This window comes from Paramormyrops kingsleyae, chromosome 6 (assembly GCF_048594095.1).
Source record: "Paramormyrops kingsleyae isolate MSU_618 chromosome 6, PKINGS_0.4, whole genome shotgun sequence".
Taxonomy (NCBI): Eukaryota; Metazoa; Chordata; class Actinopteri; order Osteoglossiformes; family Mormyridae; genus Paramormyrops; species Paramormyrops kingsleyae.
In genome coordinates, this window is record NC_132802.1 from 13433179 (window position 1) to 13449277 (window position 16099).

The 16099-nt window shown below is 45.5% G+C and overlaps 1 protein-coding gene across 29 annotated transcripts in view; it reads right to left on the reverse strand.

The window, feature by feature from the left end:
* The window catches only part of picalma (phosphatidylinositol binding clathrin assembly protein a), a 37669-nt gene that overhangs the window by 3203 nt on the left and 18367 nt on the right, over nt 1-16099 (reverse strand). The window contains exons 4-23 of one of the 29 annotated variants that reach the window (XM_023835030.2): nt 15329-15431; nt 14957-15050; nt 14736-14847; nt 13986-14092; nt 13872-13913; nt 13288-13299; nt 13043-13128; nt 12378-12501; nt 11374-11495; nt 10925-11022; nt 9499-9651; nt 7956-8036; nt 6772-6882; nt 5904-6032; nt 5736-5766; nt 5556-5655; nt 5117-5140; nt 2934-2993; nt 1196-1333; nt 492-595 (exon numbers count right to left, since the gene is read on the reverse strand). In XM_023835030.2, coding sequence (XP_023690798.1) covers nt 503-595; nt 1196-1333; nt 2934-2993; nt 5117-5140; nt 5556-5655; nt 5736-5766; nt 5904-6032; nt 6772-6882; nt 7956-8036; nt 9499-9651; nt 10925-11022; nt 11374-11495; nt 12378-12501; nt 13043-13128; nt 13288-13299; nt 13872-13913; nt 13986-14092; nt 14736-14847; nt 14957-15050; nt 15329-15431 — 1820 coding nt within the window. In that variant the 3' untranslated portion in view covers nt 492-502. Of the gene's footprint in view, nt 1-491; nt 596-1195; nt 1334-2933; nt 2994-3158; nt 3311-5116; nt 5141-5555; nt 5656-5731; nt 5767-5903; nt 6033-6771; nt 6883-7955; nt 8037-9498; nt 9652-10924; nt 11023-11373; nt 11502-12377; nt 12502-13042; nt 13129-13287; nt 13300-13871; nt 13914-13985; nt 14093-14735; nt 14848-14956; nt 15051-15328; nt 15432-16099 lie in introns of those variants that run through there. The other 28 variants (XM_023835035.2, XM_023835032.2, XM_023835029.2 and 25 more) reach the window with 28 other exon arrangements.

Sequence of the window (16099 nt, forward strand, 5' to 3'; positions counted from 1 at the left end):
GGTTTAGAATGGATGGGTAAGTTAGGTGTTATGTATGTGACTGTGGCAAGTCCATCATGGGTACATCATGAGTCCCTAATCTTCAGAGGTGCCTGAAAGTTACTACTAAATGCAGCACATGAGACAGTAAGAGTACCATAAAACGCTTATAACTACACAGTAAATGGGAGATTAGTGACTGATTAAATCTGCACAAGCCTCCTGCATGTAGTTGGCTGACACACAAAAGGTTAAATCGAAGCATGGAAGCTGGAGAATGTTGCTTAGGCAAGGGGGAAAAGCTGTCCAACGTTTCCCAAGTGCCAAGCTTCAGCCAAAGGTACTGCAGCGTAAAGTGGAGAGCGGGAGGTCCTTCAGGCGTGACTCGATGACTCTACAGGCGGAGGTTAAATGTTCAGGAAGCCGTACGGGGTGCGATTTGCATGCAGAACGGGTCACGCAGGCCATGCATCACGCCCACAATGCACACGGACACACAGGACATGCTGTACCTAAAGATGTTCTACAAGAAATCCTTGAGAGAGAGTTGAGCAAAGGGGTCCTTTCCAGGAGCTCTGAGAGGACTTTGACTGGAGGGACTAGAAGCTGTGGAGGGCTGGTTAAGAGAACGAGAGAGGGAGAGGGTCCAGGAAGAGCGAAGGGGAAAAAATTACAGGGGGGGGGGGGTTCACAGGGAGAGTGATGGCAGACAGTCAGGAGGAAGTTGTGTCGGTCTGGTTTCAGGAAGAGAGATGACACGGAGCACAGTATGTTCAGAGGAAAGCCTTCAGAAAAGAAGCCCTGCTTCGCAATGCAACGCTCACTCACAATCTCACCAGGTCTGTCCACAGGTACCATTATGGAAGCGGCTAGGATACATATTCCATCAGGAGTGAGAGACAGAAGCAGAATGTGTATCCTTTCCCAAGACCCATGTTATCATGCCAGACATACTAATGCCGCTGAAATGGTACATGAGTATGGTTGTGGTCTTATTCAGTGCGCTCTGAAGCCCTACGTCAGAATTCATATTGTGCTCAACAGAATTCAAAGAAACGGATGAAACTTTGCAGACAGAAGTCAGATCTGAGTGTCTTCAAATTCTAAATCTAATGAAAGTCAACGCAGAGCTCACGATGGTCGACTATGTGCGCCAATGAGAGGACGAGTCAGCTGCCAAACATCAGTGTGGGTGTAGCCGTGTCGCGGGTCTCACCGGGTCACCAGTACCGTGGGTGGGGACACACACCTGCGCACCGGGGACCGGGCCAAAGGGGTTGGGCGGCCTCAGGACCGGCTGCGTGTACATCATAGTGGGCTGGGTCATCATGGCCATGGAGCCCATCTGTGGCGGCTACAGAGGGACACAATGTTACCATGAAGTAGACATATAAACAGGAGAGGATAAAGAACCACAATGTTGTTGTCTTCATATGTTCTACAAAAGAACATTCCTAAGGGCTCTCAGATGCCTCTTAAATACGGCACAGTGTCAGAAAATGTCAGAGATTCTGTGGGACTGAAAATATAAATTCAGTCTCTTCCTCCACCCCCCATTGTCTCTGTGTGGAAAAAGGTTAATAAATAACCAGTCATTGGTTACTCAACATTAGTCATTTATGGCATCAGTAAAATGTTCCAGGTCGAGTCAAAGGGACTGAATCCCTCAGCTCAGCCCACCAGGAGCTCAGGCAGATAAGATGACTGCGTATTTTTTTTATTATTTATCTTTAAACCTGGTGGTTGCCTTTCATGGCTACATTTTTGCCTGATAATTTAACAGCGCAGGCCCCTGAATGTCACTTAGCCTCTTACGCTCCATCTGCTACTCTCACCAGCCAATGACCAAAAAACATCCCCATAACATTTGCATATGGCATCAAAGAGAAAGTCAGCTCTTCCTTCACAAAGTCTGTATCCAATATTCCCTTTCCTCGGGAAACAGAACTGCACAAAAGGACGGTAGCGTATTTCAGCCCTACGATATCCCTGCCAAAACCATAAAATCATGACCAAAGTATGGACACAGTCGAGGACATCTTTAGTTTATCCTCAGTATGAAATTCATCCTGCCACTGGGAGTTGCTCTGCTGTGCGCGGTGTGGTGGGGCTGGGACTTGAGACGTGATCTGCAGAGCCAAAGGGCCTCTTTTGGAGGGAGCCTACATGTTTCCATCATGACTCAATAGTTGTGGCAGCAAAGCATGGAAGAGTGAAGAGTAAGATATTCAGGAAGTGTTTCTGGAATGGGTCCATGCACCTCAAAGCCAAGCAAAAAGTGGACAGACATTACGCAAGATACTATGTGGCTGTCGTGGCTGCCGACTCACTGTATCACCAACCAACACCCCCCATATCAGTCAGGATAAGCTCACCCCAGGACAAAATGGGCTTGTAGACCAGCGAGCTGTGTAATCCTTAGGAACTCAACGAGCCCCAAGCCTGTGCCTTAGCTCCCAAGATGAAATGTATTACAGACGCTTAGCAGTACTGGTAGCTTTCAAATTTGTTTTAATTAAGATACAAAAAACAGCTATTAGAGGCAATGCACTGGGGCAGAAAAAATAAAAAGCTCAGGCCGCCCGTGGTTTCAGACCTCTGGATAGCCATCATATCTCCATGAACGTTCCACGGTCCACTTGTCATGGAGGGGATGGAGCGGAGGCTCACACACTATCAGATCATAAACACTCCCCCAATGTTTTGTCTAACAAAGCATTTCTCAGCCCGGTTCTCAGGGCCCCCAGTCAGTCCACATTTCTGCTTCCTCCCAGCTCCTAGCGCACCTAAACCAAACCAGCAATCAAGAACACCGCATACCTGGTATAGGTGTGTTGGGAGTTGGGAGGAAGCATCTTTGGACTGACTGGGGTCCCCGAGGACCGGGCTGAGGAAACACTGGTCTAGCATAGCGAGCGGCACATTTCCATGGACGACGCCTGCTTTGCACTTACCACGCCATATGCCATCATTCCAGTCGGCGTTGTGGCAGGGAAGGCCATGACCGAGGGGGCCTGACAGAAGAGGAGGAGAGGGGTGAGTCCATTGCCTCCTTGCCCGTTTCCCCTACTGACCAAACACCGCCTTGACTCCACCTTTGCTAAAACACAGTCGGCATGATGGCGATGGCACCCAGCACAGCTGCTCCCTTGTTTCACCGCTTTCCAAATGTATTTTACCTGTACAGACCCCTCTTTGTCCATGCCTCTGGCGGGGTACCGCGTTTCCTCAGGCGTCCTACTTTTTACAGTAGGGGCCAGCCAGAAGTCCCCATGTGTTTTTTGCATGCGTGGGTGGGGGCCACCCTCACAGTCAGGGCCATAGTCGGCAGCTGCAGAAAGTCAGTGAAAGGCAGAGCTGAGCTGAGCTGAGCACGCCTCTCCTGTCTGTGACAGACAGAGGTCTGTTTCTCTGTCATTTCGGCCATTCAGTTACGTGAAAGGCCCCCGGGAAGGAAATCTTTGATTACCAATTCAGCTGCTCGAGTGTCACAGTGGAAAAAAAAACTGGATATATACAGAGCAAATGTTTGTTTCTGTACATAGTGCTCATTTGTTTCCAAGCTGAATGAGGGATCCGTTTGAACCCCTCTGCCCCAACACTGAAGGCCTACTTAAAATCCAAGTGTGAAATTCAAAAGAACCTTCCCATTTCTAATGAAGATCTATTACACGCTATCAATTCAGCGACTATTACATGACCAGGCAGGAAAATCCTTCACCAAGATTTGCATATCTGCTGATTAATGGAGCACTTCCTGTACAACTTATGGAAACCAGGTGCAGTCAAATCAACGAGGATCTCAGAGAGAACCCCAAGCCAGCCTACTGCCATTAGCATTTTTACCAAATGTGTCAGATCTTAATAAAATGAAAGTTTTTTCAACGCCCAACCTTCACTACCAAGAACGATAACTTTGCCCTAAGATTCATCCTAAGAAACTCTGAGTATTTCACAGTATTTGACATTTCCTTGGAAACAGAGGCTGTTTGCATTCCTCTCCAGCTCACTACTTCAGGTCTAAATTTGACATCTGTAAGCTAATGGGAGTAACCAGACAGAGCCAAATGCATAAAACTGTGTCACGACTGGTGACCACTGGGAAAGCAACAAACTCTTTGATACAACAGGGTGCCATGCCAGACAGACAGAATAGCTGCTATTTTTAACCAGTGAGCATAACGACAAAAACTACTTATCAAATACGTAAATTCAATATTAAAATTGAGCTTTCAGAGAACCACTAAATTCTTAAAGTCGCATACATTGTTCAAATGTTCCACAACCTCTAGCCTATTCTAGTACGAGTTCAATTCAAGACAACGAAACTCAGAGACATATGTAGGAATTCCAAAGTTTCCAGAGCAGTAAGAACATTATGACCTTCGGTAAGTGATGGATTATGTCAGCTCATGAAATGCCAGTAGGAATAAAAGCAGAACATGTCAAAACACTGAGAAACCATGCAGATACATGAATTACCTGCATTTCTTGCTTCCTTCCTCTCAGAATGTGAGTACAAACAAAAACACAAGGCTAGATGTTTCCATTAAAGTGAAAGTATTCAAATTGAACCGGTACTTAAATACCATGGAAACAGGAAGTATGTGCAAAGTTAATGACCTGGCATTAGCTGGCCTTTTCATCGCCATAAATTCTTCCATGGCATAGGAATCTCCGTACCTCCACCGACCCCTACTCCCCCCCCTCCCAATAAAAAGCCCAAGGCCATACCACCAAAGCAGTTATCAAGCAACACCTGCAGAAAACGAGTTTGGTCAAATGGCTGTGGTTCATGGCACCCAAGGCATAAAGCTATAAACATTCAAATGGAAACCATCAGTTTAAAAAAGAAACAGAGAACCATCCCCAAACATACTCATGGCCATTTGGGGAGCAAGGTGTAATATATATAGTCACAAAGAAAGACAAAAAGGACACTTGTTTGTCATGCCATTGTGCTGCCATCCATAAGATCAGCAGGTGACAGTTAGGCCCGCAGAATGGCCGGAAATCGGATTTTGAGGCAGGCCGTTCAGCAAACAGATTAGAGACAGTGACGAAGATGAAAGGTTGTGGTTAATACAAGGCATGCCAGCTTCTCAAAAGCAGCAAATGGTCCAACCGGTTGACTTACGTATTGTGGGAAATGCATGCCATTCTGTTTTCCCCCCAGGAGAACAATCATACAATGCAATAAACACCAGGTTAGATGTTGTAACAAACAGTCGAAACAAGTTTAGTTCACATGTATTACAAAGCATTTGAAGGACTTACAAAAAGATAAACCATACATAGTTCCGAAAGTGAGTGAGCCCAGACAGCTAATAGAAAACAAATACCTTAAAGTTATGTTAAACAATGTTTAATTTATTCATATGAGTTATTAAAACCTCCCAAAGATTACGTGCAATATCAGATGTTTTGTATAAACATCAACCCTGAGTCCATGTTGCCCATCTTTTCATCATTAATCTGTGACTCGTTATCATAATGGGGGGATGACCAACAGTGGCTGACACTTCACAGACCAACAAGAAGTGTAATATTACTCAACACAGCAGAGTGACACTCACCATGGTAGCGGGGTTCCATGTGGTGGTGGGGGCAGTCTTTGGTTGCCAGTTGGTTCCACCAGTTAACTTTTTCTCCCCAGGCTGACTCCAATGAATGTCACTGGGAATTTGGTTTAAGTTAAAATCACATGCGCACACACAACACTTTGATCATTCATTAAGATAGAGGCACCAACTTACTTTTTTGTTGTGCCATTCCCGATTCCCAGGTCTGCAAACAAACAAAAACAAAAACATTTTTTATAACCAAGTTTACAAAACAGGCCAGAATGATCTAGCGCATGGCCAATGCCGTCCAAACATCTCTCACAAGCTATCAAGAACAACGACCACAACAGCGGCACGTACTGCCCACGAGGTTGGCCAGGGAGGAGTCCAGGTCGTCTGACACCAGCTTCCCCGACTGCTGACTGTTGGGGGGAAGACCCTGATTGGGGGAGGCCACTGTGGGTTTCAGGATGCCACCTAGAACATCATCTTAAAGTAAGAGAAGCAAGGAGGATAGTGGGAGGGGTGGGCAGGGAAGAGGGGACACAGAACATAAAAAGGACATTTAACGGGGCAGAGTGGGTGGGTGGAGGTGAGGTTTATCAAACTGCCACTAGGCAGGAAGGGGAATGCACAAAAAAAGTCAACTCACCCATTCATGCAAGCCATGCAAAGCCAAGGCCCAGAGAGCATTTACCGAAGGATAAAAAGAGGGAACGACACAAAAACAGAACAAGGCAGATCGTGAGCAAAGTATCCAAAATGTCATAGGGGAGAGAAAACTGCCTGTTCATTTAGGAGCATTGAAACTAAGCTGTCATAGTTACTTCTAAACAGTAAGAGGTTAAGCACAGTAAAAATGATAAGGATTGGCATTGGGCAAATGTCGCTCAAGATGACGGGGACTGGATCATCAAAACACAAGCATCGTCCCAAAGTCATTGGCACAAACTCCCAGTGCAGCGGGCCAATCAGCATTGAGGAGTGAGGTCAGGAAGCAAGCGCCAGGAGAGGTGAGGTGGACAGGGCGCGACAACAGCGGGTCCTGATTTGGGATGATACATGCCATAGGCCAGCTGCGGCACGCCATTAATGAGGCAGGCTGCCACACTTCAGAGGAGATCCCATAGCTTTACACCCCCAGCCTCGCACAGGAAGGCAATCACCCCCCCCCCCCCCAGGCAGTTCATAGCACAATCAAGGCCTCAAGCTGCACAACCATTCTTACCAGCAGAGTCCGGGTTGTTAGAAGAGGCCGACTTATTGCCAAACACAGAGTCAAAGTCGACGTTAAGGCCTCTTGAGGTCTGCGACTGGGGTGCTGGAGACGCCGTGAACCCTGGGGAGGAGATGATATGGAGGGGGGTGATATAGCAAAAGCTTAAAGCTTGGTTGCTGAACCCGAACCTGTTCACCTTGCACACCCAGCACACCTGCAGCAAGCACAGGAAAAACATGGAGGAACCAAAAGCAGAAGCTGAGAAACAAACCAGCCCTGCTCCATATCCCCAAATTATAACCAGCACACCAGCACCTGGCAGGTAACTCAAACATGCACAAAGAATTTTCCCTTAAATACCTAAAATTCTGAAGCAATGGAGAAGAAACGCATGACATTAAACCATAGTGTGCCAAAACCTACGTTTCCAAATAGCATTTCCTAACACACTCTTCCAGATCCCCTGTTCTGAAGTTAAGTTAGTTAAGGTACCCTACATGTTAAAGTATTTACCTGGCACAGCTGCGGAGTACGTATTTGGGGAACCATTACCGTTTCCAAAAAGGCCACTGTGAGCTCACTGATGAAAATGACCAGCGTCTGAGGTCACATCATAGCAGTGGATCAATACCCAGGGCATCTGACTGTAGCAGACTGAGCTGGTGCTGGGGCTGCGAGCCCCCCCGATTCGACGTGTTCCTCCAAATGGAACACTGTTACTGTAAAAGCTCTATGATGGACAGTAACTTCACTTACATTCTTGCACTTAGATTCCTCTGTCCTTTTTAAATGGATTTCCGGGTCATGTGATCTGGGTGTTGAACCACAAGGCAAGGAGGACCATTAACAGGGCACTCGTGCAACAGATTCATGGCAAAGTCAGAGGACGCCGTTCCTGCGTCTTACTGACCAGTGCTGTCCTTACTTTTGCTCTTGTGTTTCAGAAAGGGAGAGCGAGGACCAGTGCCCCCTTCTGGCCTTCTAAGTGTATTTGTGTTGCATCCTATAACACTGATATGCGCTGAGCACAAATGCGACACCAAGCCCTTCCATGGCTTTCCTGGCTTCCACCTTCCCCAGATTTACCAGAAATTAGCGACAGACTATAAAGGACAGACACTAAACACAAAGGACGAGAGCAGAGAGGGAGGAAAAAAAACACACACACATGCACACCAGCGTGGAATACCTACCTCCAAATAGGCCAGCTACAGCAGAGGGCTCAGGGTGGAAGAGAGAGGCATTAGGGTAGGGTGCTGGACCACAGAAGGAATCTGAAAGCCAGTGAGGAAGGCACAGAGACGGGGAGCAAGAGAGGGGGGTTTAGAGCACGACGCAGAAGAGACAGCACAACGGCACAAAGTCTACAACAGTGTAATAAATCTAGGGGTTTTCTGTTTAAGAAATTAAGTCAAAACCAAAACAGGTGACATGTTAGTATCAAAAAAAAAAAAAAAAGCAGGGATGGTCAATTCAAGTCTTGAAGCAACTACGGCTGGTGGGTTTTAAAGCAAGACTCTGCAGCCTTCATCCTGGGAAGCTCAAATAGACTCGATCAGATACGATCAATATGAGATGAGCCAGACTGAGGCCAAGCAGAAGCAGAGCTGGAGGCTATTATAAGATTTAACCCTTAACTGTCTGGCAATTCGCCTTCCTTTGCCAATGACCGATTTCCTGAGATGGAAGGAAAGCCAACAGACCCAGTAGCTTTAAGACTAGGACAGTCCATCCCCTTAGAGAAACACCACCTGGGGGGGGAGGGGGGCAACTGGAGAGTGAAGAGGAAACCGACAAGATGATTATGGTTTCCTAGGACCCAGGAAACAGGCATGATGGTTCATCAGCTGTACCTGAGATAAACTGCTCTATCCAAGTTGTGTGTGTTCATAATTAGTTGTTTAATAAGTTAGTTTATTCAGAAACGCTTGAATAAACAATGGGATTGTAATTGTAATGATCTAGAAAGTTAAAATAGATTAACATTCAGAAATAAAATAAAACTATATAAAGGCAAAATAAAGTCTCTCTTTAAACGAGACACAAACACTTAACTACTGCATAACTACCTCAAAAGCATAATGTTTTTCAGCGGATAAGAACTTCCTGGAGTTGGGTGTACACTGGAAATGGTTGTGAATATATTCACAAAAACAAAACCACTGCACCTTGCCTGCCTGCTTGCCATTTCTACCTACTGGTGTGTGGACATGACCTCAAATCCTGAACCAGACAGAATCGGCACCACCCCTTCTGCCAAGAGCTACAGCGGCCACAGATAAGGCAATGGGAGCCAAGGGGGTGGGGGTCATTCTCACAGGTTACTCATCACCCTCAAACCAACGTGCAGAGCCCTAAATCACCCATTCCTTACTCAAAGAGTAACAGAGTACAAGAGCAACTGGTCTCCACATTCTTCTGTGTGTTTACAGCCCCTCCTTACCCCATTTCCCTCAGGGAACACAAATCAACTCATTCCTCTGGCCAAGAATCAAATAATTCATATCGTTCAAAGCATTGTTTAAATGGGAAGGGGGACTATTTGAAAAAGAAAAAAACCTTATAAAACACATACGGACAAAAGAAAAAAAAAAAAAAAAAAAAAAGACAAACATGTCTAATGAATCGGTTAAGTACAACAGAGCATGCAGGGCATGGAAGGTCACTGACTTCCAAACCCAACAAGAAAGAGCAGGAAACTAAACACAGTAAGAGTGAGAAAATAAAGTCGTTTACCACCAAACATTTCATGACTGGGTGTCCTAGAAGAAAAACTAACACCGTCTGAGGACACAACAGGAAGATGGACAGCATCGACAACAGGTTTTGTAAGGAAAGGGTTTAAGTTTGGAATGGAGTCATCGACAGCTTCAGTAGAAGTGAAAGGATCTATATGCAGGCAAAAGGAAAGAAAACAAGAGAACAGGGAGATGTTAGAGGAAGATGTGACAAATACAACAGATCATGCAACAAAAAAATTTGCACATAAAACCACCCTCATTTTCACTTAAAGTTTACAGTCCCTCTTTAAATTTTATGTGTGTCACCTTCAGGCATTTCTACAACATCCACCTTAAAGATCCACCATAACTGCAGAGTTATGAGGACTTGCAGAACAAAAGGGGACACCTGGATGCAGACAGGAACCAAAACAACACACACAGAAGGCTGATATCTCCCAAAGAATGCGGCTACCTCCAAATAACGTGTTTTCCTACATAAACGGATGAAATCAAAGCCGAAAGCATCACCTATCTGTGCGATTTACCGGAGGTGCACATTTAAATTACTGATGGAACGTCCAAACTCAAAAACAAAAACGTACAAACCAGTCTTTCTATGACCACTTCTAGTCACAATCATATGCCAGTAGAGATAAAAACTCAAGATGAGTGAACATCAATAAAACGTTCGATTTTTTAAATTGAAGAGATGCACTGGATTGCAATGCTGTTGTCTGAACACACTAAATTGTTTCCTTCAGACCATGCAGAGATGGCATCATGAGAAAGATCACCAATCACTAGTGTCCTGCTAGATCATAAACTACACCCTGCAGAAACCCATTTTTTAGTACTGAAGTAAAAACCCAATACGACACAACAGTACCTCAAAGTGTCACCTGACCACACTGAAGAACAATGCTTGCAGAAACTATGCAAGGGAAATGAGGGATATGCATTTCTAAATGCATCATTAGAGAATGAGTTTACCCATCACGGTTAAGTAAGCATTTAAGCTAAGGTAATCAGTTTCAGCTTATCATTGTGTAACTTTTTCACAGCTATTGACCTCCACATCAAGCACAGTGATAGGACCTGCATATGATTATACTTGAATATACTGGAACTCAGTCCTGTACAAGAGCATGTCTTTGGAAGTCTGCGACTCCTCCTTAGCATTCAAGCAACCTAATCTCAGAGTATTCCTTCGAAAGACTGTACCATGCCATATCATGATTAAAAATTAGAGTTCCCATAAGATTACAATTAATGAAGTGGCATTTCTACTCGATCATATTTAATGTTTAAATCATAATGTTCTGCCAATCATTATATAAATATTAAAACTACTTATCACCTTTAACTCAACGCCTGATAGAGCAGCACTTGACTTACAGTCAAGTGTAAATAACGTATAGCTAAGCATCGGGGCTGCCTACCTGCCCATGTGTTTGCTACAGGCAGGCCTGTGGAGACTGGCATCTGTGGCTGAAATGTTGGCTGCAGGTCAAGCAAGTCACTCTGCACCTTGGAAGTGCTGGGCGAGAAGGAAAAAGCCAAGAAGCTGCTTCAGTCAACATCAGGAACCATCCACAACCAACTCAGATGGCTGCACAGAGTTACAGAGCATTGCACATGGAGAGTGACTGGGCATGACCTAAAGGACTTGAACCCATGCGTAACCAGTAAGTTCCTGCGGAGTTCGCGTCTGCCCAACACTGTCCATATATTTCATTTGAACAAAACAGAAAAAATGATCACTTCAGCCTGATGTGGAAGATGACAATACAACCATCTGTGATTTAAGTTATACAAAAAGCCTTATAGTAGACATACAAGGTCTAAGGCCTAGGGAACCTAATCACAAGCCAATCAAGAGAATCAATACCTGTTTGTGGAGCTGGGAGTGGAGAAGAGGTCAATCGCCGGGGCAGTACTGATTGTGCCCCCGGTGGTAGAGACTGGTGACGCAGCAGTCGTGGAGGGCTTCTTTGACAGCTCCTTCAGACGCTGCTCCTAGGAAAATGGGCAGTGCTGGCTTAACGGTTAGGGAAGCGCACTTGTAACTGAAAGATTGCTGGTTCGAATCCCCGACCAGCAAGGGACCACTGAGGTATACGAAGTCACATATGGGTTAAATGCAGAGGACACATTTCGTGGTTGTGTGCTGTGGTGTGTCAATAATGACCACTGATCACCAAAATTCAAAGTAGCCAAAGAAACTTAAAACATTTTTATGCCAAGGCCCTATCACACCATACCTAGAACACACACACACATGTTGGCATACTTATCTAAGGGGGGACATTACACTGATTTTTATGGGAAAATCCCAATCATGACACCCTTAACCCAGCCCTAACCTTAACCAACAGTAACCAAACAAGATACAAGACTTGGCATTTTAACCTTTTTGACTGCATTTGCAGATTTTTATGAAACTGAGGCTAAATGAGGACCCTGGAAAATGTCCCGAAAAGTAAGGAAGTTTCAGGTTTTACCGCAAACCGTACTTTGGGAACATGTTGGTTGCCAAATGTGACACACACACACACACACCTACACACGCACACCTACACACACACCTTAGACAAATTCAGAGGTAAAAAAAGGAACGACACTGTATAAAAGTTGCTGCCAAGAAATTCCCAGACACACAGACACACCTCGAACAGAAATCGGAAACCTTCTGGAAACCAACACATCTTGCCGGTTTCCAGCTTAAACTTTACAGTTAAACCCCCAGCAGCCTGCATCACTACCCACTTCAGGTGAAACAAAATCTGCAAAAAAAAAATCAATACCCAGCTGGCATTCGCAGCTTAGAGATTACTGCCTGGCTAAAAAGAATATAGACAGCGAGCCTTTTTCCTTTACTGGGGGGGGGTGTACCTTGAGTGCTTTTAAGCGAGCCTGTTCCTCCTCCAGTGCCGCCTGCTTTTCCCTTTCGTCCACTTTGGTGAAGGAGATACCCGTGTTCGCCAGCGACGACACTGCATTTGAGAGGGTGCTGGCCCTGGACATGTGAGACCGGGGGGGGGGGGGGTTACAGGTCCAGACAGCACTGTAACACTGGCGCCATCGGAAATGCTCCTCTGGCACCGGGCGACATTTGTGGGATGTACGCGTCCTTTCGATGTGCCCTGACACGCGCATTGGTGCGAATTCGTGAGAGTGAGTGGCAAATTAATAATCGCTACTTTGGATGTTCAACTTCTGGAAAATCAAGAGGAGAGAATGTTTATCACTGAAGGCCAAAAAAAAACCATCAGGAAAGTAACAGGAAGCTTAACATCATAATATCCAGTCATATGTTATTTCCAGAAGATCTGATAAGAGTAGCTGAAAGGGGCCAGTATGCATTTCAGAGGGTCCTAACAAAATTTCTCAGTTGGACAGCTTTGAGAAAGAGCAGACAGAGACAAATAACATAGCTACAAGCCACGCTGAGAGCCATGGGGACCTGCCTGAACAAGTGCTCACAGAGATCACACTCTGAAGTCACTTTTCAGGTGAAAGTGGCAAAGAGTGGAAAGGAGCCACAATACAAACAATACCTGCTTGCAGCAGTGGAATCTTTGACCTTCTTTCCTTCAAGGGAAGCCAAGTGCTGCTCCAAAGCATCCAGCAGGCTACTGGGGGCCTATCACAAGACAAACACTCATTCAGGATGGGAGGGGTCGAGCAGAACCCAGAGACGACCAGATACGGCGGGCATGCAGAGAATTTTAACATGTACACCAAGCTGAAATTTCCAACTGAACACACACAGAAAAGGAGAGAGTGAGATGCAGATACTTACACAAACCGTAAACTGAAAACGGAAAGATAAGGAAAGATACAGAATATAAAGGTGGTAATTGTCAGAGACAGGAATAGAAAAAGTACAACTGCCTAATTCACTAGCAGTTAAAACACCACCATGAAAACACCGATTGAAAAACATAAGGTTAACTGCACCGATTCTGATCCCTCTCCCTTCCAAACAGTAATATTCTATCCTTCCTGACAAAAAAAACCACCACTACCAAAAATCCTTGTGCCACTTATTCTTGGAAAATCTGAAACCTGCTCACATACAAATACACACACCCCCCCCCCCCCCCCAAATTCTAATAGCGACAACCAAACAACCAACCAACATCTTAACACCTTTATTTGCTGTATTTAGTGAGAAGTCAGGAAAATTAAGGTTTGCCACATGGGCGACATGCACAGAGGGCCCTCATGCGCTCGTCAGTGCCTCGGAAGTCTGTGCCGGGCGGAGTTACAGGCAGCAAAAGGTCGCAAGTGAGTTCGGCCAGGGAGACGTGGAAGAGGTACTAGCAAGGGGGCAAGCCAGAGGGAGAGTGAGTTCATCGGCCAGGACCAGGGCAGGCGTCTTACCTGAGACAGGTCTGGAATGTCCCCCCGATCGATGCCCACTTGCTGTGGAGAGAGAGCATAGGTCAGGAATATGTCGCCCTCAGGACCCCTTAAAAGCATCCCGGGAAAGCTCACCTCCGCGACTTTGAGGAACTCCGAGATCCTTGTCATCCGGGTGAGGAATTTCTTATAGATGTCAAGGCCTTCTTTACACTGGGTCTTCTTCATGTCGAAGTATTTCTCTGTTTTGAAGGGTCAGGGTTCAAAATTAATTTGAAAAGGAAACAAAGGCTTTCTTCTTCACGGCGTGCCAGCCAGCTTACAGGGAAATTTATATACAGGACTTACTGAAAAATAGCCATACGGAGACACAGCTGCTTTAAGTTAACCCAGAGCCATAAGGGCAAAGCACTTTAAGAGGGAACTAAAAGTGTCATCCCTCAGCTAGGCTGGCGACACGATGTGACCACACACTTAATGAAACTGGACACTATGTGGGGTGGGGGGGGGGGGGGGTCAGGGCACGTCGACAGCATGGACGGATGCCTCTGTGAACCATGACCTCAGCAAGATGACAGCTGTGCATTTATCCCACTGTCTTAATGAGCAGCTGACTGACCTTTGACACAGCAGTGATAAACACATACAAGCTCCTATAATTTAACTCATGATGGCGTGCCCAAAAGAAACGTGCCAAGAAATACCGACACAGCCGTAAATTCAAAGAAAAAAAATGCAGCATGACCGGTAGTTCAACAAGTACAGTGATAACGTTACAAATTCAACAATCTGAGGCCAACCAAAAACTCAAAGGTTTCCCCGTGTTGGCGAAACACCATGAGGGCCAAAGGGTCTATAAAAGCAGGTCCTTGCGGAGCCGCTCACCTAACAGGTTGATGATTCCTTCATTATAGGCCGCAAACAGCCTGATTGCGTCTTTGAACAGGAGCATGAAAGCTGCATTGATTACCCCGTTTGTAAGCTCATTGGCATTGACCTAAGGGAAAAAAAAAACTATTACAAAAGAACTGGCCAGCATAACAATTATCAATAGCGGCAAATAGTTTATTCTCTTGTCTATTCAGGATCACAAAAGAACTACTCACGTTGAAATCAAGAAGAGCATCCATCTGATTCTGAATTATAGGGATGGTCTTTAGGAGCTTTTCTGTGTTCATGGTCCTCATCACTCCATCAGCACTTTGGTATAAAAACATCATTAAGGTGAATTAAGAAAACAGTTTATTTTGTCTGAGGGGCGAGTGTTGTGATCACTCAGAAGACGCAGAGGGGCTCGGAGGTGGAAGATCGGGAGAGCAGCACACATCTTTCACATTGAGATCACTGGCCTTCTACCACAAAAAGTTGCCTGGACAGCTTAACAGAAATCAAACGAGTTCATTTCTAAATACTGAACAGCTGGGGGAAGGAAGGAAGAAAGAAGAAAAAAAAAAAAAAAAAAAGGAAAGCGAACTTACCCTCGTTTTACTTTTGTGAAGTCAAAAGCGACTTGTCTGTAAGAAACTGCTTTCTCATTCAGGTAACGGCTATACCTTCTGATGAAAGTCGACATGTCATAACCTGGGAAGATAAAGTATACATGGATTTTGGCCTGTGACAAAGTGCTGCACATCTGCTAACAGGCTCTGCTCAGCTCCTGTGGCCTGGGCACCGCAATTTCGGTCGGTCTGCACAGGTAGAAATCACTTTACCAACATGGAATGAAACCACACAGACACGCAGTGAGAAACTGTGCCATCCCTGTACGAGAGCCTGATCAAGGGCACTTCATTTAACTAGGTGGCCTTTTATATTTAAAGCCCTCTTTGCCTAAGCACAGACATGCGTGCCCCTCAGAGGCCTAAACACAGAGAAACACTTGCTGTTTTTGGAAAAACGTCTGCCAGATGAATAAATGTAAATGCGATGTTGGAGAGTAACATTCTGTAAAACCAGAAGGGGGACTTAACACAAATACTGTTACAGGTTAAGAGAGAAATCGACTGCAAATGCAAGGCAAAGCATGAGGAGTCAGAGTGGGAGTTATTCATTTTAAACAGTGAGCTGTCTGGTAACAGAGTCTCCAGTAAGTGGACTCAGTGTCTGCCAGCAGTTTGGGAGTCAGAGCTGGCGAGCAGTTACCATCGGGGCTGCCCGGTAGCTCCAGCACTCTGACGGCACTGACGTGGCTGCTGCGTCACGTCATACTGAGCTGTAGGGCTCTAGAGACCCTGCCTTCCCCATGGGCT